At 51.4% G+C, this 26,501-nt stretch overlaps 4 protein-coding genes across 4 annotated transcripts; 3 read left to right on the forward strand and 1 right to left on the reverse strand.

Moving 5' to 3' along the window:
- The first annotated feature begins 541 nt into the window (after positions 1 to 541).
- LOC131287306 (uncharacterized) lies at positions 542 to 3,279 on the forward strand. Its single transcript, XM_058316341.1, has 4 exons — positions 542 to 1,091; positions 1,161 to 1,575; positions 1,638 to 2,027; positions 2,100 to 3,279. Exons 1-4 carry the CDS (start codon positions 653 to 655, stop codon positions 3,004 to 3,006), a joined length of 2,151 nt encoding a protein of 716 aa, XP_058172324.1. The 5' UTR covers positions 542 to 652; the 3' UTR covers positions 3,007 to 3,279.
- A 736-nt stretch (positions 3,280 to 4,015) lies between these two features.
- LOC131289179 (coiled-coil domain-containing protein 39) lies at positions 4,016 to 7,052 on the reverse strand. Its single transcript, XM_058318388.1, has 3 exons — positions 6,677 to 7,052; positions 4,263 to 6,611; positions 4,016 to 4,194 (listed from the first exon to the last, which is right to left on the reverse strand). Exons 1-3 carry the CDS (start codon positions 7,050 to 7,052, stop codon positions 4,016 to 4,018), a joined length of 2,904 nt encoding a protein of 967 aa, XP_058174371.1.
- Positions 7,053 to 7,785: 733 nt separating this feature from the next.
- On the forward strand, positions 7,786 to 9,856 carry LOC131288731 (zinc finger protein Xfin). Its single transcript, XM_058317904.1, has 3 exons — positions 7,786 to 8,920; positions 8,984 to 9,181; positions 9,255 to 9,856. The coding sequence occupies exons 1-3, from the start codon at positions 7,786 to 7,788 to the stop codon at positions 9,854 to 9,856; spliced, it is 1,935 nt and encodes a 644-aa protein (XP_058173887.1).
- Positions 9,857 to 10,950: 1,094 nt separating this feature from the next.
- LOC131287005 (E3 ubiquitin-protein ligase TRIP12) lies at positions 10,951 to 25,872 on the forward strand. Its single transcript, XM_058316020.1, is given in 13 exon segments — positions 10,951 to 11,038; positions 12,802 to 13,012; positions 15,177 to 17,317; positions 17,387 to 18,255; positions 18,286 to 22,283; positions 22,365 to 22,704; positions 22,788 to 23,149; positions 23,679 to 23,975; positions 24,054 to 24,779; positions 24,863 to 25,051; positions 25,118 to 25,319; positions 25,390 to 25,704; positions 25,707 to 25,872. Coding segments are annotated over 11 exon segments (9,180 nt in total). The 5' UTR covers positions 10,951 to 11,038; positions 12,802 to 13,012; positions 15,177 to 15,587; the 3' UTR covers positions 25,859 to 25,872.
- Positions 25,873 to 26,501: the final 629 nt, after the last annotated feature.

The raw sequence follows: 26,501 nt of genomic DNA on the forward strand, positions 1-26,501 counted from the left end.
TTAAGGGGTCAATCGTTATTAACAAATTAGCAGATTTTTGATTTTTACTAATCAAGGTTTATCAACCTTGTTCCCGGTAGAGAGCTATCTCTTTTTCAAACAAATGATTTTCTCAAAAACTGGAAAAAACCAGAAAAATCTTTTATAGCAAAAGTTGTGTGCCCTGAAAAGACTTTTCATTTGAGGGGTCATATGTACCAATCGGTTAAGCGATCATGAAGTTATTAACAAATTTGTTATTTCAACAGAAAATACCAACCAAGGTATTTGTACCTACGTCCCAGTCAAATGTTTATTTGGTAAACCTCAATCCGACAGCAGCATGCTTTGACAGTTTCGCTCTGTCTAGTACTAACAATCGGCAGAAACATTTGTGCGAATAATTAAATGTCCCTGCGTGCCGGTCTTTAAACGTAAAAAAGCATACCGTCCAGTTAATAATAACCGCGTAGTTGAAGACTTTAAGTTAATACCACATTTTCGCGGCACCCAATAGTTAAACAAGTGCTTTACACATGAAGAAAAAGCAAAATTGTTTTGTTTGTTTTCACTGTTTGTAATGTGACTCCCGGATGTGACAATGAAGCTCGGTGGTTGTGATTGTATCCTGTTGCAAAAGCTTGACCACTAGCCAATCCATGTTTCCCGGAAAATGTCCTCGAAACTGTTAAACTACCCTTCGGCTACCAGCACCCGGTTTGGGACTGATTCCTCGTCAGCTGTGTCGTCTAGCGCACTTGCAGGGTCCTGCTCGCTCAACTACGACAATCTCCAGCTCGACGACATCCTCTGCCCGGTCTGTACTTCGGTTCTTGTCGAACCAGTCTTCCTGCCGTGTAAACATCTGTTCTGTCGCAACTGTCTCAGCGAGACGATCGAGAAAAATAAACTTAACTGCCCGTGCTGCCGGAAGCGTTTCGGTACCTGGTACCGCAATGCATCCCGCGTCAACAACCTCGTGCACGAACGGCTTTGGCAAGCGATACAAAGTCAGTTCCGTGACCAATTGACACTAGAAAGCTCCCTAGGATCCCAGAAAGGCTCATCGAATGGATCAACGCAACAGGACAAAAGCTGCTACGAAATAAACCGTAAGAGCAAGTGGTTCTTTTGTAGCAAACCATCAAACGAAACTAATTCTGTTCAACATTTAATTTTAGGGCCAAAACAAAACATCACCTTGGCCACGCCGGGAGAAATTAGGAAGGAATTCACTAGCGAGCTGAAGCGCTTCCAGAAAGAGCGTCTCGAGGAGGCTACAAAAGAGCTGGCCGCGACTGAGCAGTGCATCCTTAATCTGTACAAACAAGAGGGGATTATAGAAGTTGGTGACAACAGCAGCCATGTGTCCGTATCGTCCACAACGACCCCAGATCCGCACGATGGAGTGGTTGTTCGGAAAATTACCACCGTTGGCAACATCTCCCCAATGGCTGGTCCATCCTCACTGTGCAATACACGGCGACAAGTTCCAGAGAAAGTCCCACAAAACTGTAGTCAAACCACCAAGGATGGGATACAAAAAACATTTGGCACAATCGCATCGTTGTTTGTCAAATCTCCATCAACCGGGAGGTAAGTATTTTTGAAGCTGCCTGGTTGTAGCTGTCGACTAACGAATTCTTTGATCCCTTCAGCGTCATCTCCATCTCGTCGACTTCGTCCGCACAATCTGCCGTGACCGATTCTTCGTGCGCTTCTTCGTCCGCGTCAGGGCGCTACAGTTTGCTCAAGTCCGTCGTCCAGCAAGTTGGCCGCAGTGCAGAGATGGTGAAGCAAAAGGTGCAAGGTACTATTCTGAACCGTCTAACGACCGGGAAGTTGCAGCAACAGCATTATAAGTCGCTGAGCATGTTCGATCTGAACAAAAGTGAACATTGCATAAAACCGACCGCGCTACACAAAATTGAACACCGTGGCGTTAAGGAGGAGGAAGCCAATGACGATGGCACAATGGATGATACCGATAGCTTGAAGTCAGAGCAGAATCACTTCATACCGATCATAGCGTCATTGCCAAAGAGCAGGTGAGTTAACAGTGGTATAATGGTCGATGTAATGGCACTTAATTGTCTTTTGGTTTTACTACTATTTTACAGTTTCTCGCTTGATACGGTCACCCGCGCAGTACCGGTGCGCCCAATCGTTTTCGGTAACAAGTATGGCTATTCGCCTAAAAAAAGTCCCTATCGGCCACTGAAGGCAACAAGTGTGCATCAGTCAGCTTTCTCGGTTGTGAAACTATTTACACCTCCCAAAATATCATCCCCGGTTGAGAGTGAAAAGGTGGGAGCGAAAAGTAAACGAAACGATAAAACACCCACCAAAACTCCCCAACGTCGTGGCCGCCCACGTGGTACGAAGGTAAAGTTCAGTCCTACGAGGGCGAGAAAAACAGTCCCTCGGAGTCTCGATCGTTCTGCTAGATCCGGCGGTGGTGGTGGTGGCGGCGGCGGCACTAGCACCCGCACGACCCGTAGCTCTGTCGAGGCTCAAGCCAACGCAATCAGAGAACTGATCATAAGCGATCAGCAACGACGCGAGCAGCAGATCGAGATGGAAAAACGCGACTTCGAGTTCGCACAAAGACTGCAGGAAAAGTTAAACCGAACCAGTGGCATCATGCAGGAGATTCACCGGCAGTATCCGGCACCTAGAAGCACCGGTTACTCGTTGCGACGAAAGGGTCCCGCCAATTGCACACCGAACGACGAGTCGCCCAACCTCGGTGCCTCGTCGTCGACGGAAGAGAGCAGTTCCAAGAATACTCCCGCCAAAAACTCGCGCAAACGAAAAGCCACCAGTAGCAGCGTGGAGAATGATGTTCCTTCGAGTTCCTCGCCGGCAAAACAGATCGCTGGCCGTGCAACTCCTCCTCGTCAGACTAGACCGAATCGCACATCGAAACGCAACAATGTTACTCTTCCGGCGGACACTTCTGTGACGACCGCCAACGAGCAGCCGTCGATACCGCAGCGCAAATCTACTAGAAACAAAACACGTTAGAAGCAGTTGATTGCCGGTAAGATAAAATTTAAGCCGATTGGGGGAGGGAGGGGGAAAGCAATTCACATTCAATATTTTGTCTTTTACGTATCATTAATACAACGTAATACTGTGCCAGAAAGCCCGAAACGTTACCCATTGTGGGTGACCACCGCCCATTTGCATCGTAGGGCGTTGTCTTCAAAAGACACACGTTCGTTAATGTAAGGTACATACACGGGGGGGGCTTTATCTCAATCCAGATTATCCGGGTATCTATGCATTCGTTGCCAATCAGCTCGAGCAAGACTCAGTGCATGACACGAGCTGGTTGGGATAGCGTTCGACGTTTTCTTTTGTTGCAAAAGTATAATATTTGTTTGTAAATCCAGAAGAATGTTATTTCCCTCAGTCAAACCACATAAAATGTTTTCACTGTCCTATATATATTTTCTTCTAGTAACCTCTGTTGCCACCAGAAAACTAACAAGTATAGGCAGAATCGTTTGCGTGCGTGGTGGTCGAATTAAGTGTAGATATGTATTTCCATGTATATTAAATCCTTGCGTATTTGTACGAAAATAAATCACATGTCGTTATCAGTGTGATAGCTTTTTATTATAGCATAAAACTACTTTTTTTTATTCGCGAATAGAAGGATCAGTTCCAGACTTACAATATACGGTAAAACCACACAAACAAACAAACACACAAAGTCGACAGTTTAATTCTCGTCCTGCATTTACGATAGTGTTAGCCATAGCCGAGAGGAGGAAAGCATTTCACTGAAGCTACGTTATCGATATTTTTTATATGAAAAAATCAAACGCTCCATAGGTCCACGCGACATAATATACGACATAACCAGACGCGGTGTCTTCGAGTAATTTGAAATTTCTGTTACTATTATAGCATGGTTCCAGAAGCAAAAAAAAAAAGAATGCTCAAAAACACGACTCATACAAAACTTGCGGAAATGGTAACAAAATAAAGGTAATCATTGTCAAATCACACACAATGTTTTGGCTCCTCACTTCTTCATGCCTCCTCCAGCGCCCATCGATTTGCTTCCGCCCCCTTTCGTGCCCGGGAAGTCAATCAGGATGACCGAAAGCCCGGCGCTCATGCGATTGTCGAACGATTTTGCAATATCTTCCGAAGAGTCCGTGTTCCGCGATGACGTTGTTGTGCAGATGGACAGGCGTGATGCTAAGCAATGAAATGGGACAAGACATGGAGTCAGAATGGATCATCATCTCTTGCGCTTACGCACTTACCTTGTTTCGATGAAATTGTATCAACACGACCGCTATACTCGGTTCCGTGTGAATTCTCACTCCGCCATGAAATCTGGCTCTTCGTGCGCTTAATCAGCGGCAACCGTAAACCACGCTCGTAACAATGCTTGCTAATCGATGCCGCCAATTCCGAATTGTGCTCGACCAAATCGGCCAAATGTTGCAGTGCAATCCCGTTCCGTTCCTCCAGCTCCTTCAGGTTTAGATCCTTCTGGAAGATCAGCATCAGATCGTCATCGTTCGTCTTTGCCTTGGCCGCTTTAATGGCCAGCTTCAGTTCCCGCTCGGCTCGTTGGATTTTGGTTCGCTGATCCAGCAACTCTTTTTGAATTCGTAGCAGCACATCGTTGCTGTCGAGACGCTCCTTTTGGGCTTGCTCGAGGGCTTTGTCGTTTTGCTCGCGACACTCGTTCAAGTCGTGCAAGTTCTCCGTATTCATGGCTAGATCGGAACGAACCGCTTTCAAGGCGGCCACCGCCTTGCAATAGTCCGCCTGGATGTTCTCCATTGCAATCATGTCGGGATTTTCGTCTTCCACTTTCTGAAAACCGCGCTTGTACTTCTCGTTCGAATAATTCATCACCTTCAGCGTGTTCTCGAGTGCCTTTAGGTCCTCCTCCGCCTTTAGTATCTTCACGTTCAACTCACTGCCCTCGCGTAGCAGCATGTACTTCTCCTGGGCCGTTTTGATTTTTATCTGCGTTGCCGTCACAATCGAGCCATCCTCATTTTTTCCCAGCAAATCCAACGACAGTTCGTAGCGATTTTTCAACTGATCAATTTTAAGCGTCCGCTCCGTAATGTCCGCCTTCAGCTGGGCTCGCTCTTCGGCAAGATATTTGCGTCGCAACTGGAGCATATTCCTCTGTGCGCTGATGTCCACCATGCGCTTGCTGATGGCCGCCTCCAGCTCCATCCGGTGCCGCTCGAGCGTGTACATCTTATCGCTCTGGTTCTCGAGCTGTCGCTCCATCTGCTTGATGCGCATCTTCAGCAAGCTCTTCTCGACCAGTCGCTCCTGGTTCTCGATCGTACATTGACGCACCTTCTTCTCACCACCCTCCACAATCAGTGTCTTTTCCTTCCACTTGCCGGTCATACGCTCAATTTCGGCGGCGTCCTGCTGATAGACCAAACTCGATTGTCTATATTCCTGTTGCGTCCTTGCCGTTTCCCCCAGGAGGGTGGTTAAATGTTCGTTACGCTGGGCGAGCACTGCCGCGGCGTACACCAACTTTGCGTGGACACGATTTTCCTCTTCCTGCCTGTCGCCCGCCCCCTTCATGTTGGCGATTCTTGCCTGCACCTTCTCCATGCTGTAGTCCACATCGTAGGAGATTTCAATCTGCCGGGCGATTTCCTTCGTAAGCGCCTTTTTCGCCGCCCTGATCTTGCCTATTCCCGACTCGGTAGAGTACACCTCAGTTTTTAGCAACTTGTCTTCCTCCTTCATGGCGAACAGTTGCTGCTGTGCTCGGTACAGGGCGGTCGAGAGTCGGGTCGTTTCCGTTTCCATGGCTCGAATCTGCTTTTCCTCCGACTCCACCATTTCGTTAAGCTGCCGGAGCCGCTCTTGCGCACACATGCTCTTGCTGCGGAAATTGTCCAACTTGTCCCGCAGTATCTCCAGCTCGCTCAGGTTCGTGTGAATCTGGTTTTTCTTCTGATCTTCCTCGTTGAGCGCATGGTTGTTACGGCTACGCATGGCGGACAACTTGTTCGATAGGTTCTGCACCGATTTGCGCGTTACTTGGTACTCGTTCGTCTTCAGCTGAACGCTATCGTTCAAGATCGTCAGACGGTTCCTTAGCTTCGAAACCTCGACGTTGAGATCGCCAATGCGTATCTCGATTTCCTGGTTGTTTCTTTGCTGCTCCTCCAAAAATTCAACCTGCGCCTGCATATCTCCCTGCAGCTTATCTGTCACGTCCCGTGCCGTGTCAATTTCGGCCTCTACGTCTTTGATATACCGTTCGCGTTGATTCATATGCTTGACCGCTTCCTTCCACGTTCGAACCAGCTGCCGGCGTTCATGGTGCGCCAAACGAAACAGCTGTGAGGTACGCTCTAGTACCTGCTCCAACGATTTGTACTCCTCGTACAGCGTCACCAGTACCGCCCTTCGTTGGGCAATTTTATTCTCCAACTGTTTGCGCTTCGCCTCCAACGATTCCGCCCGACTGGTGTCCAGTTTGGAGTACTTCAGGATCAGCTTGTTCGTCTCCTCTCCGCTGCCCATCACCTGCTTCCACTCCAGCAGCGCCCCTTTGGCCCACTTGATGCTCTCCGTGTATTTCTCCACATTGGCCGTGAGTTTTGTCATGTCCCCTGTAAAGCATAAGTTGGTCCATTTGCGAAGAGCATCATAGAACTTTGCGCGATGCGTTGCTTACCCTGAGCACGATGGTCGTGTTTCTCCAAATCCGAGTGGGATTTTTTCACTTCCAGCACCTGCTGCCGGAAGTAGGCACGATCGTTTGAAGCCACTTTAAGCAACCCATCCTCGGTAGAGATTTGACTCTTTTCCGCACCGATCAGCTTGGAGTTATGCTCAAACTCAATCTGAGCGTTTTTCAGGTGCACTTTCAGATTTCCTAGCCGCTGGTCACTGATTTGCAACTTGCCCGAGGATTGGGTCTTTTTCTCACCCAAACGGTTAATGTACTCCAGGAACCGCTTGTTCTCCTCGTTCGCAATCGGAATGAAGCCACCATCGGCTAGCCCCATCTCCTCCATCACTCGTATAATGTACGGTTGTGAATCAAGCATTTTTATCGACGTTTTTTTTTTGTTCAGGTAAAAGTTTAATTATATCGAAAGAACACAGAATTTTATTTGCAGCAAATGCAATGTTACTGTAGAAGCTTCCAAGGAGCAACTGTTTTTTCGCTGACAACAACTAGCAACTCCTCCACGACGTCGGTTGCCATATCAACGAAGGATTTGAAATACCGATCGCGCCTGCTTCGCAATGAATGCACTAGCATCGTCGGATGACGCTATGCAGAATGCGCATGCGGCTGCACCAACTGTTGCATTCCTTGGTTATATGGAACAGTGCGATTCCAAATTTAACACATTTGAACACCAGGTTAGCACGTGGGAGGATTTTATGGTGAAGAAAATAATTCCTCCATATCTTCGATGCAAAGTGCCGTTACAAAAGATTTTGAATCAGATCCACGCTTATTTGTTTTTTTGGTGGAAGGGTTTTGTATCGAGGGTGATCGGAACGAGTAGAGTCGCAGGAAGAGGGTATTTACCATTCCTAGCTATTTCCGGACGGTTCGACGGTGTGTAAGCCAAAATACGACTCAATCATTTCACTTTCTAAGACTGCGGACGCCTGCGCAAAGAAGTACATAATCTTACGTCAAAAATCACCTACCAAAGCTGAAACGGCGCAGATCAGTTTTCCTTCGAGTGAGTCTCGTCATGAATTTTCCTTAAGAAAACTTGGATCCCCACAAATCAAATTTGATCAACTACTTTCTTCAGTAAGATGTGCACAAAAGTTTTATCGTGTATTTTGTGTGGGCAGCCCAATTTCCCAAACGTGGATGCGTTACGGGTCAGCCTGCTCAAAGTAACGGCGCGACCTCTAAAATGTCCAATTTGCGGTGACGAGTTGCTCGGTTTGGACAAACTGACCATCCACCTGTTTGGTCATTCGCTGCTCGAAGATCATCAGGGTGCGCCGAACCGACAGGAAGTGGCCGATGAGGGTAACTCGATCAAAAGTGATTCCATAAGAAATGATACAAGTGGCAGCAAAGCAGAAGGTTCGTCGAAAAGTTTGCGGAAGGTGCGACGGAGAGAACCATCATCCGAAGCGGAAGTGAAGCGTAGTGAAAATGGCACTGACATTGGACTGGGGAAAATGTCACCAGCTGGTGGTCCGCTTGGTGGCTCCAACTACTGCTCGATGTGTGATGTTGAGTTTCGTAATCCAGCACTTCTCAAGATGCACCAGGAAGTTTTCCACGAGAACGGAGCGGCTGCAACCAGCCCGGCCAGACTCGGTGGGGGAGACAAACGATTCGTTTGTCACATTTGCCCGAAGGAGTTCAAGATGAAAGGATCACTAAAAATCCACATGCGGGTTGTGCATGCGGATGGGCCAAAGAAGTTATGCTTAGAAGGGACTCATCGAGCGAACATCACACATGGACGTTCTTCTACTACCACGACGGCGGTTGAAGCTGCCCCCCGCAACAATGACGTCATGGCAAAAAACGACCAACTCATCCCCTCGCCGATGTCCTTGCAAATGCTCGATCAACATCAAAATATAGCCATTTTCCATCCACCCGCAGCGTCCGCCGATGGAATTGGGGTACCACCCCCAGAACCGCACATTATTCAAATTATAGATCCTCGACAATTGGCGCAAGTGGTTTATCTTCCTCCCAATAGCTCCGGGACACCTTCCGTCGACAGTGGCAACATTGTCGGTGCGCAACAGTTCATACAAGAAGCTACTAATGCTTCCCCGCGCAGAATCGACAGCCCGTCACTGCCTTCCTCGCCCCAGCAACCGGGACAAACGGACAATCCAAAGCAATGGGAATGTGATGTTTGTCGAAAAACTTTCACTACGAAATATTTCCTCAAGAAACATAATCGACTCCACACAGGTGGGTTTTCATAGTTTTCCATACTTCGAGCGTAATGCAACAACGCCTCACTACTTTTTGCAGGAGAAATGCCATACACGTGCGGTATTTGCAATAAATCGTTCACGTTTCAACAGTCCTACCACAAACATCTACTTTATCATAGTGATGAAAAACCACACGTCTGTTCGGTGTGCAATCGTGCCTTCAAGGAACTTTCTACACTGCATAATCACGAGCGGATACACTCCGGTGAAAAACCTTTCGCCTGCGAAACTTGTGGTAAGTTGCAACAGCTTCGAATGTTTCCAGGTTCAAGTCATTTCTAATTTCCATTTCCAAAAATTTTCCACAGGAAAATGCTTTCGCCAGCGCGTTTCTTACCTCGTGCATCGAAGGATACATACCGGGCTGATGCCGTACAAGTGTTCCGGATGTGAGAAAAGTTTCCGTTACAAGGTTTCCCAGCGTACGCACAAATGCCCGGCAAGTCCTCCGGGCACAGTTGTGCGGAAAACCGGTGACCTGCTGCAGAAATTGCTCCAGTCATCATCCATCCTCCCGGAAGGATCGTCCCATCCAGATACGGGGAATTTGTTTCCCGTCAGTCCTATGGAGGAGAGCAACAAGCAGGAAGTCGATTACGTGAACCGCACGCTAGACGAGCTTGTTCAAGGAACGTACAACAAGTTGGGTAACATAGCTGGAACATGTGATTCTTCTGCCACGTTGTATGACCATCAGACACAGCAACAGCCAATTTACAGCATCTCCATCAACGAAGCTCAATTTAAACAACCTCATCCTGCGCAGCTCGAACAAGTTCCAGCAGCGTCCAACTCGCCTATGGATGGCAGTTTTCCAAGAATAGAAAACCTTTGCCTCCTTTCTCCAAGCGCCTTCGATAGCGGGCAGCTTGAGGATCTGGAAGGATTGAAACTAGATAACGGGTGGTAATTAAGGAGGACATCTCACAGTGCAATGTATCAGTTTTATTTATTTATTTAATGTAAAAGCATCTATTTAAAATACTTTATGCAAGTCACAAAAGTCGCTTACAATAGTAATAATAAAAAACTTAAACGAGAAAGGCAATCGAAGTGTTTTGTAAGCTTTCTACATAAAGTCTACTGATAACCCCGAAGGAAAAAGTACAATATTTACGAACAGATTCTCCAGAAATTTAATTTAAAAAATCTAAAGTCGGAGTCGTGTAATAAAATTGGCATGAAAAAGACTTCTTACCAAGGTTACTGCGGATACACGCGGAGTTCTTGATGTTTGACGCATCGCAACGCATCAGCTGTTCAAAGTAGTTGTTCATTCGGGTGTAAACTTCAAAGAACGGAAAAATCTTAGTTTGAAAAAACAAATTTTGGGTTGAGAAGACGATGTTTCATGTTTCAAATATAAAAATCTGTAGAAAAACTCCAAACAAATTGGCAATTCTAGCCATTTTCATGTTATTACCGTTGATGTTTGAAGCTTTGCTCAACAACCTTGGTAAGGTAAATATTTTGAAAGATAGCAAAAGTCAACTCCGCTGTCAGTGTCATAGTGGTGGGAGATGTAGCTCCGGGAAGGGATCAAATCTTATAACTCCAATATGTTAAACGAGCTAATCCTTTCATTAGGTCCGAAGCAAAAGGCAGCTTGATTATTATTACTCCGTTTACACATGTGCACCTTTATTTGCTGTCTTACGCTTACTAGGTTACAAATTTAAATAGTGGGATTGCAAGCTGTCTGTTTAGGAATCGATTTCGGGATGATCCAACTGTCGGGAAAACATCTAAAGCGATCACAGATCGAGAAATCGTCAAACCACATTCATTCCCAGACAGAACCCAGTAATATTTCATTAACTCCTGGAGCGATTAAATATCACAGCCCCATTTGATCCCAGATCAAGTTTCTTCAAGCATTATTGAGATCGGATCGACAAACTCCCTGGAGGGATCGGATGTAACCAGTCGCTCCACTAACGGCTTCGCATCTCTACACCAGCAGCTGAATCAGAAATGTGTTTTCTTCGATCCCAATCGTTGCGACACTTCCTTTGTTCAACTGCTGAAAAATCTACCAGAAAATTGTCGTTCTTTCGGTGAAACTGTGGTTGAATCCAAGGACAAAGCGATGGTGAGTAGCCTGGTGGTGTAGTTACATTGATTTTACCGCTCGGAAGCCTTTAATTATATAATTAAATATGGGATCGTTTGCAAAGTGCCACTCTAAAAATGGCTGGCAGTTGCTCGCACGACAACGACGACGACGACGACGAAGACGTTCAGAATAGATTGAAGTAAATTTTTGCTACCCACGTACGGGCGCTGCTGGGGTATGGAGCATGTTCGATCAGGTTTCTTCTCGTCTGGTTCGAGCTATGCTTCGATGCGCTGCAGTAGCGCACCTCGCACTTCCATATTCGCTGCTCGATGCGAGAAAATACCAACCTTCCACTGCATCTCCGATAGGCCATTTTGTTGAAAATTTCTATATCAGCTCTCGGGCAAGTCAGTGTAGTGTCAGACACAGTGTGTCAAGCTGCCGAGAGACGAGGCGATTCAGAAAGCTGCTGTGTTAACACTTGTGCTAGCATTTTTTTTCTTTACGAAAACGCACTTTACAAAGGTAAAAAAAGTTAATCGAGAAGGAAAAAAATGCCAACCGATTCTGAACGCTCCGCCACCAATCGTTCGTTCGTTCGGTGGGGCATGTGAAATGCAGATACAGCTGTAGCTTTTAAATATAAATATTAGATCCATCCGCAATAAGAACCTACGGCGGGGGCATATGTGCTTTTTTCCTGAACTGTTACGAAATGGCAAAAGACGACCTCCCAGCTCGCTTCACAAATCGTCGTCGGTTCACAAGGTGTGTGTAGGAAGTGAAAATTCAGATGGAAACACGTTGCGAAATTTACGTTTTCAAGTTGCGAACCGTTCTATCGAATCATGTTATCTTCAGTGTGGGATTTAGGGGAAGGAAACATTGAATGATTAGACTGTAATTGCACAGGCACAGATTATTTTCAAGTCTGAGTTCAGCAAATGATTGGTGGCAATAAGCAGTGTGGTGTGCACATTTTGAAAGTATTTGATTAAGGATCGCAATCGTCATTGCACACAGGCGTTGCCGATTTTTCTTTTCATTTTTTTTTCACATGCCCGTTGCAAAGTGGGATTGTGAGTGAGCGAATCAGTGCTATTCTCCGAGTCCAGGGGAAGCGCATGCAATATAACAAAAAATGCTTGCAATTGCTGTACCAGCAGTCGCATCAACACATCAGCAGAGCTATTGCGTCTGACTGATGCGCGTGTTCCGCGAACCCTCGAGTTTTCCATTTGTCGTCGACTAACTGGCAGAACGCGCCTGGACAAGGGAGGACCCCGACCGTACCACCGTCAGCGAGTCGATAGCATTATGAATATGCTGGTGGTTGGCATATTCTACGCCTTTCGAAAGGTCAGTAACCTTTTTTTCGAGGTAGGCTTTGAACATAGTTCAAACAACAAACGTTCAACATAGCCGTTTCGGGTGTTGATACATTTGACATATTCGGGGTTGTGCGTTCGATTTGTTGCTCTCTATTATGTGCGAAGGACCGTTTTCATAGGTTTTCCTCCGCCTTCAAAACACGAAAATAAAATAATGCCCACGTTGTCATATTTCTCGACTCTCCTACCGTATGGTTAGCGTCTGGCTGTGCGACACACGAACGCTTTCTTTCCTAATCTTATCGCTATTTGTTGCTATGGTGATTACATTTGGAAACTAGTATCGTACCAAATGGTTGGTGTATCAGAGCAGCAGAGCACAGAGAGATAAAAGTTGACCAAATGGAAACGTTTGAATAATGCGTATTGTGGTAAACGCAGTGTGTGTGTTGAATGTATTTTCAGATAAGTTTCCCAAAGGCGAACCCCCTCGGAGAGGAAAAAGGATTCTAGCTTCGTGCGCGTGAAAGCAACGTCCGTGAACGAAGGAAAAACTACAAAGAGAGATAGAGCGAGAGAGGGAGAAAGAGAGTGAGCGAAGAAAGGAAACCTGTGCAAGTGCTGTTGTGTAGTGAGGCCAGAAAACGGAACCCGATCGAAGGAGAAACAAAGAAAGGTAAACAGAAAAAAGGGAGACGCTACCGATTGTGCCCACGTAAGGGGAAGGAAAAGCGGGACGAAGGGATAGGAACCTGTGGAAAAGGGTGGTGGGCCTTTTTGCCTCCTAGACACCCCGATGACGACGATGCAGGCCCAGCATCAACTGGCAACAGCAGCAGCAGGACTCCAGGATTCGACATGTTACTGCAAGTTCCTGAAGCATCGCTCTCTCGTGCTTTTTCATGTGGTGTCGGGAAATCGGTGCGTTCGCACACAATTTTAGCGAACGGAAACACTCTCCGTAGGTCGCCGCTGTGTTGTGAGGTGGACTTGCCTGCGGGTTTTCCCGAGATCGAGCCATTCGGAAGAAGAGAAGAGAGAGACAGAGAGCATAGTTTGGTTCTGCAAGTTTATTTTCATGTTCGAAACACTCGGGCTTGTGGCTTTATGGATCATGTCGTTCCGAAGCGTAAAGGGAAATGGTAGGTCGGCCAGGTCAGGGTTTGATATTTCGATATACCTTTTGGTTTTTTTTGCCATTTGTTAAACGATATATCGAACCAAAACCGGACGTCGACAAGCATAAAGGAGATTCTGGATGAATGGGTGTCACCTCCATTGAACAGAGATCTGGCATTATTAGTTGCACGTTCATATCAAGGAGAGATTGTCGATAGCAGCATATGTTGGATGTTAATCCATGTTTGGTTATTTGATTTTGAAACATCCATCGGTCGAGCAACTCGAGGGCCCGTTTAGAAGTGTGTGTTGTCTGTACGGGGTCATCAAACATAAATACGAATCTTTCTCTTTCTTTCGTCTTGTTCGTCGCTCGCGTTTCTGTCTGTCTGGTTTACCGTGATTCCGGTTTTCCACGGTGCGTGTTTTTGTGAACGAATGACGGAGCCGATTTAAGTATTCGTTTTTCGAGCTGGTTCCCTTCGAGCTGTCTTTTCGCTGCTGGAGGTTCCTTGTTTTCTGTTCGTGAGCCCCTCCTTCCGGAGTTCGCAGACGAGTTGTGTGTGTGTGTATGTATGTATATCGTCTTCTCGTCCTCGCGACGAACTTCCCGTGGGCTCCAGATCATGTCGGGCCAGAGATCGTCCAACCGGAGCCGCCGGTAATATTGCGGTGAGCTCAGAGCCCGACCGATGAATTAATATGTGTCTACGGTGGTCGGTCTTCCTTCACTGTTGCTGTGTGCGCTTTCGACCCCTGTCGAGAACGAGATCGTACCGGATCATGTTTTCCGTGCGCGGAGGTGCGTTTTTTTTTCCTGTCCGTTCGCTGCTGCCGTTGCTTCGCGAACGTTGATACCTCGTCACACCCCCCAGTTAGTACCTCACACACACCGTCAGTTGGTTCCGACCAACCGATACTCACACGCGCCGTGGAGAGGGTGACGAGAAACGTCCCAACATTGGATTAACTAACTGGGATGGTGTGTTTTTATGCTGTCGACCCAGCCAGCCAGCTCCACCATCGATGATGTTGATGCGTTATTGAGATGGACAATAACCTTTATTTACATTCGTATATATGTCTCCGTTTCGCGTTCCCCATTCGGTCCGCGTGGTGGTCCACAAGCGGTGGTGGTGGTGGTGGTTATTCGTGTTTCCTCTTTAAGGGTTGCCTTCATCCCAGACTTCATTATGTTGTGGCTCGCATCAAGTGTAGCAAACGCAGGAAAACACATCAGAGCAGGCTAGCGGTGCGCAGCGACTGGAAGGAAAAATAGAAGGCGTATCGCTCGCGCTCGCTCACTCCTCGTCTGCAAACGCAAAGAGCCCTAAGTTCTGTGTACGTGTGAGAGAAAAAGGGCACGAGAAAAAAGGGCCGCGGCTAACATACGAACTTACTGTACCTTCGAAAACGAGAATCGTCATTACCGAGTGACGACGGAGGGAATTTCACAAGCGGGCACAGAGATTGGAATATTCATTCCAGCAGTCTCGAATCGTCGGATCATTAGTTCATTGATCTGACTTTTCGATAATTGTGTGCTTCAGAGACGAAGAGAGAACTTACTTCCAAGACGCGTCTCGACCCGCGAAGAGGCATTATAGGGATCATTTCTTCTTTTGCGAGTTGGAACGATTTTCTAAATCCCAAATTACTTTCTGCGTATCGTCCATAACTCGCTTACTAATGCATTTTTCCTGGTCTTGTTCCCTTTGCAGATGCGACGGATATCCTCTGGGCTGATTCTGTTTAACTAATGTGGAACGATCAGAAGCAGACGGTGCCGTTTAGTGTGCATATGAGTTGTGAAGAAAATAGGACAGACTATTACAAGTGTGAAAGCAAAACGAAACTTTGAATCCGTGTGAAATCAGTGGACGATTTCTCCCAGGACGGTCTCCATTATCCGTCCAGTTTCGATGAGATCGATCGAGGAGTGCATCTGAAAGCTTTGTGTCGCGACCAACGTCGCCAACAACGGCTCCATTCGGCGTGTGTGTGTGTGGAGGTTAGCTCGTAGTTTTGTTTGTTTGTTGCCAAAGTGCCCCGCAGCGAGCGCGCATAATCGCCATTTGCACCACGCAGCCGGGTATGTTTAATGGAAACAAGGAGCCGTGTAAGTGTCGTCTATGGCCGAATCCGTTGGTAAGCAAGTGCTCTCTGCAGTGACGGAGGGGCATCATCATCTTCATCCGCAACAACAGCAGCAGCAACAAGAGCAACAGCAGCCGCAACAACGGAACCAATCCGCCATCACCACCGACACAACAAGTAGTACCAGTAGCGAGAGCCGCCGATCCAGAGGTGGAAAGACGGCCAAGGGAGGTGGTGGTAGCTCGCGTGCAGCTTCGAAACAGGACCGTACGGGGTCCACAGACAAATCGACACAGCGTAAAGCAAAGCGGAAGCACAGCTTGCCACTGATTGGTGGAACAACATCCGACCTACCGTCGAGTTCCGAGCCTTCCGTCTCCGCCAAGCGGTTATCCTTAAACGTAAAGGCGGCCGCACCGACGGTCACTGCTGTCCCGGTCGCGTACCGCACCCGGTCCCGGACAACCTCCAAAGAGCTCGTGTTTACAGCGGCGGCGGCCAGTGACGCCGTCGTCGAGCAGCAGCACCACGGATTCGATCTCAATAGGCAGTCGCATCAGCTCCAGCAGGACGTTTCTTCGCCGCACCCAAAGCTTGTAGACGTTCGCAACAGTCGCAACAAGGCTACTGGCACTACCAAGAACCCCGCATTGAAGCGAGCGGCGGCGGCAGCAGGTGCCAGTCCCCATGAGAGTACCAAGGCAACCGGCCACCAACAACGTACTACATCATCGGGCGATCAACAGACATTCGATAGCAGTAGCTTATCACCGTTAGTTAATTCTAGCTGCTCGTCGACAATCGTCCATCCATCGTCCGAGGGAACATCCACGGGTGGAGCAGCAGCAGCTGGCGGCGGGGAGAAGAAAGCTCAGTCCAAAAGTAAACGAGGAGGAGTAGCAAGTCCGCCACCCCTCACCTCCACACCACCGATTGCATCGGGGTCGCGTGCAATAAATAAGAAAAGCCCACGAAAGTCCGCAGCGGCGGCGTCCAAGCTATCGCGGAAAATCGCCGACCGGAAGGAACTGCTGATCGGCGAAGGAACGTCGAAAGGGGGACCGAAAGGCAAATCGGGTCAAAGGAGATCGAAGGGAGGAGAGCCTCACGCAGCACCGGAAGGAGCAGGGGGATCGTTACCGGGAGTCGAGGTTACGGTAATCCGTAATTTACGTTCTCACCAACAGCATCTGCCACAGCAGCAGCAGCAGCACCAACCGCAGCAACCGCAGCATCTAACTCTAACCGCTTCCGTCAGCGAATCGGGAGTGGTCATCGGTGCGCAGGTTTCGAACGTCGCACCCGCACCCGCCGTACCCTCGTCTTCTTCATCGTCGTCCGGTGGTGCCCAAGTGCCCAAAAAGCGCCAGAAAGTGGGGGGGGACCACCACAATCATCACCATCACCACCACCAGCACCACCAAGAGATCGCGGGCAATCAGAAGGCCCCGAATCTGGGGGCAAGACTAGCAGCACGCGGTAGCGGTGGTAGGGAACAGCACCAACTGCAACAGCAGCAGCAGCAGCAGCCGCAACAGCAGCACTACAGCCATCATCCTCTACCAAACCCTGCTGCCGGAACGCACTACCAACATCATCCGCAGCAGCAGCAGCAGCAGCAGCAGGTGCATTATCATCAGCCACCGAGCCATCAGCTGCAGCACTACACGGCACTACATTCCCAGCAGCAGCAGCAGCAGCAACAGCATCCCCAATACATCCAGCAGCAGCAGCATCCGACACGTTTCCATCACTATCAACATCAGTTGGCAGCCGTTCCTCAGTACCATCCTCAGCAGGCGGCGCAACCGATTCTCGGTGCGAACAACAACAGCAGCAGCGGCCAGGGAGAAGGTGCGGCCGGATACCATCACCACCAACAACAGCAACAACTACAACAACACCACCATCACCAACAGTACGAAGCGCAGGCACAGGTGGTAGGAGCAGGGTCACTGGTGCAGCAGCAACAGCAGGGAGGACGAAGCGGTAGTACAACCGGCAGTGGAGGAGGAGGAGGCAGTGGTCTTCTGCTTAGGCGCAGTTCTCGAGGCAAAAGTTCCCACCCATCCGCAATCACGGGGTCTTGCGTTAGCTCGAATCCGACCAACAACCCCTACCAACATCACCACCAGCCACAGTCGCACTCTTCGGCGTCGCAGTCATCATCGCGCTCCGGTAGTCACCACCATCATCATCATCATCACCGTGGCGGTGGTGGCAGTGGGGGAGCGGGCGGCGGCGGCGGCGGCAGCGGCGGTGTAGTGATAGCGGGCACTTCATCCGGCTCTTCCTCATCTTCCGCGAAGGGGGGCGCGAAGGGGGCGATTCTGCTTGCGACAAGCTTCGACGGCACTGGGGGTGGTGGGGTTGGTGGTGGTACTGCTGCCGGCGGCCCGTCTACCTCGGGCGCGATGGCCAACGATGGTTCGCGGAACAACAATAATAACAACAACAACAACAATGGCGGTGGCGGAGGAGGAGGCAATAGTGGAGACGGAGGGCACGCCGCCACCCACCATGTAATAAGGTTGACGAAGGCGCTGGGCGTTGTAGCGGGTTCTTCGTCAACGACGACCGCTTCTTCGGGCGGCTCGGTTCCGGCGCAGTCCGCTTCGTCGTCGGGTGGAATGGTTGACGTAAATATGGTGCATGCGTCTGGTGGGAGTGGTGGGGGAGCTGGAGCAGCTTCGAGTTCATCCGGTTCCACTGCGACGGCAAGCGCTGGAGGAGGAGGAGGAGCATCTTCCGCCGCACCGCCTCATCCAGATTCGGAGAGCGATGACAGTGAGGTGGGTCGTCTGCAGGCACTGTTGGAAGCTCGCGGTCTTCCGCCGCATCTGTTCGGTGCGCTGGGGCCACGGATGCATCACCTGTTGCACCGGACGATGGGCGCGAACAGCAGTTCCTCGAAGGCGCAACAGCTGCTGCAGGGATTGCAGTGTCCCGACGAAAGCCAGCAGCTGCAGGCTGCCATTGAGATGTGCCAAATGCTCGTGATGGGCAACGAGGACACGCTGGCCGGTTTTCCGATCAAGCAGGTCGTTCCGGCCCTCATCACGCTACTGCGGATGGAGCACAATTTCGACATCATGAACAACGCTTGCCGGGCGCTGGCCTACATGCTGGAAGCTCTGCCGCGCTCCTCCGGAACGGTGGTCGATGCAATCCCGGCCTTCCTCGAGAAGCTGCAGGTGATCCAGTGCATGGATGTGGCGGAGCAGAGCCTGACGGCGCTGGAGATCCTCTCGCGGCGCCACAACAAGAGCATCCTGCAGGCGAACGGTGTCGCGTCCTGTCTCACGTTCCTGGACTTCTTTTCGATCAACGCGCAACGTGCGGCGCTAGCCATCACGGCCAACTGCTGTCTGAATCTGCACGCGGAAGAGTTCCACTTCGTGAAGGACTCGCTGGCGCTGCTCGCACGTTTGCTGGCGCAGCAGGACAAGAAGAGTGTGGAGAGCATCTGCACGGCGTTCTGCCGGCTGGTGGATAGCTTCCAGCACGATCAAGCGATCCTGCAGGAGATTGCCAGCATGGAGCTGCTGAAGAACTGCCAGCAGCTGCTGGTGGTGACGCCATCGGTGCTCAACAGCGGCACGTTCACGAACGTCGTTCGGATGCTGAGCGTAATGTGCGCGAATTGCCCGGATCTGGCGATCACGTTGCTGAAGAACGACATCGCTTCGACGCTGCTGTATCTGCTGACCGGCTCGGCGGAACCGGTGACGGCCGACGTCGAGCTGGTGCCCCGCAGCCCCTCGGAGCTGTACGAAATCACGTGCTTGATCGGGGAGCTAATGCCTCGGCTGCCGACGGACGGAATTTTCGCGGTGGACGCGCTTCTCGAGCGGCCCCAGCCAACGATTCAGGACGCGGTACAATGGCAGTGGCGCGACGATCGCGGGGTGTGGCGTCCGTATTCGTCCATCGACTCGCGCATGATCGAGGCGGCCCACCAGAACTCGGACGACGAGATCAGTCTCAGCACGCTCGGGCGCACGTACACGATCGACTTTCACTCGATGCAGCAAATCAACGAGGACACCGGCACGACTCGCTCGGTGCAGCGGAAGATCAACCATCGGCTGCTGGCCCTGCAGGGAGCGGCGGCGGCTGCGGCAGCGGCAGCGGCATCTGCGGCTACGACGTCCTCGAACGAGCCGAACTCCTCACCCTCAACACCCTCTGGTGGAGTGGCAATTGAGGGTGCTGGGGAAGCCGCTGGTGGTGCATCTTCGACGGTCGCTGTGGCCACAACGGGTTCACTGAATCTTGCCACGCGACCCCCGAATGCGCAACGTGACGCCCGTATCGCTTGCCTGAAGGAAGAGCGTGGCCTGGCGGCCGAATTCATTCGCAACCTGTTCTCCGTTCTGTACGAAGTGTACAGCTCGTCGGCCGGTCCTTCCGTACGGTACAAGTGCTTGCGGGCGCTTTTGAGGATGGTGTACTTCGCCAACGGTGACCTGCTGCGGGACGTGCTGAAGAACCAGCTCGTCTCGTCGCACATCGCCGGTATGATGGCGTCGAACGATATGCGCATCGTCGTCGGAGCGCTCCAGATGTCCGACATTCTCATGCAGAAGCTTCCGGAGGTGTTCGGAGTGCATTTCCGGCGCGAGGGTGTCATGCACCAGATCAACCAGCTGACGGACCCGTCGATTCCGATCTGTGCAGCTCCTTCGCCGAAGGCTGCCAGTGGGAGTGGCTCCTCGCAGAGTGCGCCCCCTTCGGCCACGATCCTTCCGAGCGCGTCCAGCAGCTCCGGGGGAACCACGTTCGATTTCGACAGCAGTGCCATTGCGTCCAGTTCGAAAGCGGGAAGCGGTCAACAGGTGGCCATTGCCATCGGCGGAAGTGGTGGCGGATCGCACGTGAAGAACCTTTCGTCCGCCCTGATGCTGGCAAGCGGGAAGATGGGCGGTGGGCATCATCATCATTCGTCCGGTCCGAGCTCGAGTACCATGACGGCGGGTGGGGGCGTCGGCATGGCCAGTGGAAGCATGAGCTACACGACGACCAACTCCCCGGCGACGGCCATCAATATGAACAAGTCTTCGATGCACCACCACCACCACCATCATTCGCATGCGCATCCGCCGCAGCAGCAGCATCATGGCCATGCGCACCTCGTCAATCCGATGCCTCACGGAGGAGTGGCGCAAAATGTCGCTGGCGGGGCGGCACCCATGGCCGTGGCCAACCTGCACCATCATCATCTGGAGGCAGGAGTGGTGGGAGCAGGAGGGACGGGTGCCATCGTACAACCAGCAGCCGGAACGTCGATCGTCACGGCCACCGTCACGACGACGAGCAATGGGAACATTCTGCTGAACGCCATCTACAACTCGGCCGCAGCGGCCGCCATCAATCCGATACCGCATCATCCACCGCACCCGCACCCGCACCACCACCACGGTGGTCAACCGGCGGCCACACATATCTATCAGCCGCCGCATCACTTCTCCGATGCTTTCGGCACCTACAGCACCACTGCCGCCGTTACGGAGACGGCCAATGTGGCCCTGATCAACTCACCCACGCCCACGACGGGTGCCACCGCACCGAGTGGTTCTTCTGCGACCGTGGTGGTCACACCCGGCAGCCACCCACATCAACAGCACGCTGGCGGGGCCGGGGCTGGTGGTAGTAGCTCCTCCGGTCAGCTGAAAATGTCCGACATACTGAAGCGCAAGGTGCCACCGAAGCGAAAGTCGCAGGGAAGCTCCAAATCAAAGTCGCGCCAAGATGACGGTCACGGCCATCACGGTGCCGCTGGTGTGGCCGGCGGTTCGTCGTCATCGTCCACGAACCCCTCGTCGGGGGGTGGTGTTTCTTCGGCGATGCAGGATTTCATCAACAAAGCCACCACGATGGGGTCCGGCTCGTCCGGATCTTCCGGCCGGCAGACACCGTCGTCGAGTTCCGGCTCGACGCGTTCGCGTTTCACGGGGGCATCGTCCAAGACGAGTTCGTTCCTTGCGTCGCTGAATCCGGCCCGCTGGGGTCGCCAGTCATCCTCGTCGACGTCGTCGGCGGCTGCCGCGCACAACGCGTCCGCATCTGGCTCCGGTTACGGCGGTGGCAAAGACGGAAGTGGGAGCGGTTTGAACAAGAGCCACTCGAACTCGAACCTCATCGCGGCGGGAAATCGGGAAAAAGCCCGCCAATGGATACGCGACCAGGCGCTTCTGTTCGTCAGCCGGTACTCGGGTGATACGGCGGGTGGTCGGGTGGTGGTCGCCGGAGGAGTCAGCGGAGGGTCGATGCAACAGCAGCATCCGGCCTGTACCATTCTGATCCGGCTCACGGCCGCCATTCGCAAGCTCGACGGACGGTACGAGGAGTGTCTGGGGGCGCTCCAGGAGTTGCGCGACATCCTGATGGAAAGCGACATCTCCCCCTTTGAGGTGAACCACTCGGGGCTGATCCGGGCCATGCTGAACTACATGGCCAACGACGAGAACGCGCTGGTCGAGCGGCCCACCCGGCTGCGTATGTTCCTGCACGTGTTTGCCGGGTTGCCGCTGGACGCGAGCTACTCGCAGGTCGGCGTCGGTCCGCCGGCAACCATGAACGGGGCCGCGTTCAGTGCGTTCGTCGCCAAGCTGAACGGATGCGTAACGCAGCTCGAGCAGTTCCCGGTCAAAGTGCACGATTTTCCGGCCGGCGTCGGTGGCCGCTCCAATACAAGTGCTCTTAAATTCTTCAACACACATCAACTGAAGGTAAGCTAACGGATGGGGGGGGGCAACTAGAATAAACAAGTAGTAGTGACACTCGTTTCCCCTCTTTTTTTTGTTGTGCAGTGCAATCTTCAACGCCATCCGGAATGTACAAATTTGCGCCAATGGAAGGGCGGTACTGTGAAAATAGATCCGCTCGCGCTGGTGCAGGCCATCGAGCGGTATCTGGTGGTGCGCGGATACGGCGGCATCCGCGTCGACAGCGAGGAGGATTCGGAGGAGGACATCGACAACATTGACGCTGCGGCCATGATCACGATGGGCGGGCTGAAGCATAAGCTGCAGTTCTTGATCGGCGAGCACGTGCTCCCGTACAACATGACCGTGTACCAGGCCATACGGCAGTATTCGCCGCTCGTCAACGATCAGTCCGAGACGGACACCGATACGGAGACGCCGATAGGTAAGTTCGGAGCGCAGCGGTCGTGGTCTGCTAATGGACGATAAAAAATCGCCACCATTCATTCATTCATTCGTCCCCTACAGGAAGTGCCAGCATTTGGGTGCAGCAGCATACCATCTACTATCGGCCGGTGGAGGAAGAGTCCGGTGGTTCGAGCAAGGGCGCGTCAGGGTCGTCCCGGAAGAACAGTAAAAATTCTTCCCAATCGAAAATCATGCGCCGCAAGCCGGAATTCTGGACCGACGGTCAGGTACCGGCCGTCGTCTCGCCACTGGGCCCATTCCTCGTGTCCAAGCTGCCGGATGTCGTGACAGTGCAGGACGCTTCGCTCGATGCGCTCTGCATGCTGCGTATCATCAACGCGCTCAATCGGCACTGGGCCACGCTGTACTTCTCCGTGCCACAGGTGTCCATAGTTCCGCAGGTTGAGTTTATCCATTCGAAGGTAAGTGGCAATTATTTGGTGGTGACGGGAGCAACATTTAAGAGATTTGAATCAGGCTTAACACGATCATCACGATGTGGTTCGATCCCATACAGCGTTTTACATCTACCCCGGCAGGGTACGTAGAACATCAAAAATGCTAGCCTACTGCAAAGTTTTTGATGTTGAATCGTCATGAAAACAAGCGCGAATCCCAACAATCCTCGCAAAAGAATGTTTTCGACCGGAAAGCGATTTTCCCCTACTTTTACCTACACCCCTCGACTAGTCGTGTCTACTACAAACATTCAACCGCTAGCTATCATTTTGGTAGATCCCAGAAGGCGACGAATTGTCTACTTGACGAATTGTATGACGATTCAACATCAAAAACATTACAGTAGGCTAGCATTTTGTATGTTCTACGTACACTGCCGGGGTTGCTAAGTGAGATGTAAAACGCGGTAACGATGAACGATCCTGTTTGTTTTTAATACGTTGATATTAATACGTAATGCATTTAACACGTGTTTTGTGTGATCTCCGACAGATTGCTGCCAAGGCAAGCCGACAGCTGCAGGACCCACTGGTGATTATGACCGGCAACCTGCCGCAATGGTTGCAGCAGATTGCGGTCGCGTGTCCGTTCCTATTTCCCTTCGAAACGCGCCATCTGCTGTTCTACGCGGTCTCGTTCGATCGTGACCGCGCGCTGCAGCGTCTGCTCGACACGACTCCAGATCTCAACTCGGCCGACACGAGCGAGCGGGTGACGCCGCGTCTCGATCGCCGAAAACGAGCCATCTCCCGGGACGACATACTAAAGCAGGCCGAATCCATAATGCAGGTACGGGGATGGGGATGTGTGTGGAATGTGGGCGGGCGGAAGATAATTTTCTAACGCTGGCTTTTGCTTTTGCTGCAGGACTTTGGTCACACGAAGGCACTGCTGGAGATTCAGTACGAGAACGAGGTCGGCACGGGGCTGGGGCCAACGCTCGAGTTCTACGCGCTGGTCTCGACGGAACTGCAACGCTGTGATTTAGGCTTATGGAACGATAGTGATAGCTACAAAAACAACAACCAACAATCGACCTCGATCGCGGACAACATCGTCAAGTCGTCGATAAGCGGAGGAGGGGTCGCGCTGGAGGACGGCTCGCTGGACACGACGACCGTCCTGGCCCTGACCCGTTCGTCGCTCGGTTCGGCACGCGGCAGCGACGATGCGGCCAACAACAGCGTCGGTGGTGGTGCGAGCGACGACAACAACAGCAGCTACGTCATCAGCAATGACAACTCGCTGAACATGCTGATCGAGCAGTCGGACCATCTGCTGCATCTGAACCCGCAGCAGGCGGAACTGGAGAACAACTCGACGCCACCTCCCGCCCCGCCGCCGGCCTCATATGCCGACGTCGAGAGCATGATGATTACACCGCTGACCGGGGGAGGCGCCACGGATGGCACCGGCAGTCTGGCTGCTGGTGCTGCCGGAACCACCTCCTCCGTGTCGTACGTAAACGCACCCCGGGGCCTGTTCCCGATTCCACTCAGCAAGACGGCGAAAACGTCGCAGATCTCACGCTTGAAGCATAAGTTCAAATTTTTGGGCAAATTTATGGCCAAAGCGGTTATGGACAGTCGAATGGTAAGTGAGGGAGGCATAACGGGAAATGTCGAGGATCAACCAACTGCAACCAACGTCTTCTTCTTGGCTCTCTCCCCACATAGCTGGATTTACCATTCTCGATACCGTTCTATCGATGGATGCTGAGCGAGGAAAGCTCCCTAGGCTTGGCCGACTTGGGACAGATTGCGCCGGAAGTGCAGGGCACTTTGCTGCGCTTGAATGAGATCGTTAAGCAGCGAGACCAAATCCAGGCCGACCATACCATCGATGCAATGGAAAAGACTGAAAAGGTACGTCGTGTAGCTGGCCCATATCGAACGCCCAAAACTGATTCCCCTCATAAACACTCTGTACAGATTGAATCTTTGGACTTGGATGGATGCCCGATTTCGGACCTGGGGCTCGACTTTGTGCTGCCGGGTCACCCGAACATCGAGCTGCGGCGCGGAGGGCGCGACATGGCGGTTACCACCAGCAATCTGCATCAGTATATCTCGTTGGTGACCCACTGGTTCCTTGCCGAGGGCGTTTCGCGCCAGTTTGAAGCGCTGCGTGAAGGTATGTAATGATAAATTGCAACACAGGGATGTAAATATAAACCATGGCTTTTGCTTTCGTTACCCTCCAGGATTCGACTCGGTGTTCCCGATGAGCCGTCTGCAGATGTTCTACCCGGAGGAGCTGGAGAATGTGTTCTGCGGCTCGGGACTTGGCGGTTCGCAGCAGCAGCAGCAACGCTGGGACGCACGGATGCTGGCCGAATGCTGTCGCACGGATCACGGCTTCAACGCGGACTCGCCGGCGATCCAGTTCTTCTTCGACATCCTTGCGACGTACAATCGTGATGAGCAGCGGCTGTTCCTGCAGTTCGTCACCGGCAGTCCCCGGTTGCCGACCGGTGGCTTCAAGGCGCTGACGCCTCCGCTGACGATCGTGCGCAAGAGGTGGACGGCAATCAGAATCCCGACGAGTACCTGCCGTCGGTGATGACGTGCGTCAACTATCTGAAGCTACCGGACTACTCGAGCCGGGAGATGATGCGCCAGAAGCTGAAGATGGCCGCCAGCGAGGGTAGCATGAGTTTCCATCTGTCCTAAGGAGCGTTCCTTCCCGCGCGTCCGCCGCCTGTCTCCTCCCTGTCGTCGTAAATGGTTGCTAGCATTTTGTGTTGTTGTGTGTGCGTGTGCGTGTTGGTGATTCGATTCGAAGCCCACGAGAAATCGTTCGATCCCGCGTGGTTTGTGTTTCGATTCCTAAAGAGCTAAATTGTAATTGTGTCAGTCAATGAAAATATCTCCCCGCGGGGAAAAGAAAGGAAAGGGCGCGTTTGATAAAGCGGCGGGTGGCAATACTAAACAAATATATAAATTTATATCTCTAGATCTATTCCATTGCGTGTGAGTGTGTAGTGGCTACAATATTAGCAAGCGGAACATTTTCATACCGAGCCTGTGGCTGGAACGACGAGAAACGAGAGGAGAGGTGGGCGATGTAGGATACAGCAGACACGGAACGCTAACAATGTAAATAATCTTTTTCCTCTTTGCTCCTAAAATATAATCATAAGGTATAATATAGAAGTAACAGATGAATGGAAAGTGAAATAAAAATCAGTATAAGATAATATACCAACAAAGAAAAGCATTTGGTGGTTGGTGGTGCATGGGAAAAATCAACCTTTAGCCATCACCGGCCCCCCACCACATCATCAACGTGATCGTGTTTTCGTCTACTTGGATG

The sequence above is a fragment of the Anopheles ziemanni genome, chromosome 3, assembly GCF_943734765.1.
Source record: "Anopheles ziemanni chromosome 3, idAnoZiCoDA_A2_x.2, whole genome shotgun sequence".
Classification (NCBI taxonomy): Eukaryota; Metazoa; Arthropoda; class Insecta; order Diptera; family Culicidae; genus Anopheles; species Anopheles ziemanni.

Coding starts and splice junctions, on each gene's coding strand:
- LOC131289179 (XM_058318388.1), bottom strand. CDS start 7,052: ATGCTTGATTCACAACCGTACATTATACGAGTGATGGAGGAGATGGGG. Junction 6,612..6,676: donor ACACGACCATCGTGCTCAGG/GTAAGCAACGCA, acceptor TATGCTTTACAG/GGGACATGACAAAACTCACG. Junction 4,195..4,262: donor TACAATTTCATCGAAACAAG/GTAAGTGCGTAA, acceptor TTCATTGCTTAG/CATCACGCCTGTCCATCTGC.
- LOC131288731 (XM_058317904.1), top strand. CDS start 7,786: ATGTGCACAAAAGTTTTATCGTGTATTTTGTGTGGGCAGCCCAATTTC. Junction 8,921..8,983: donor ACATAATCGACTCCACACAG/GTGGGTTTTCAT, acceptor TACTTTTTGCAG/GAGAAATGCCATACACGTGC. Junction 9,182..9,254: donor TTTCGCCTGCGAAACTTGTG/GTAAGTTGCAAC, acceptor AATTTTCCACAG/GAAAATGCTTTCGCCAGCGC.
- LOC131287306 (XM_058316341.1), top strand. CDS start 653: ATGTCCTCGAAACTGTTAAACTACCCTTCGGCTACCAGCACCCGGTTT. Junction 1,092..1,160: donor AAGCTGCTACGAAATAAACC/GTAAGAGCAAGT, acceptor ATTTAATTTTAG/GGCCAAAACAAAACATCACC. Junction 2,028..2,099: donor GCGTCATTGCCAAAGAGCAG/GTGAGTTAACAG, acceptor ACTATTTTACAG/TTTCTCGCTTGATACGGTCA.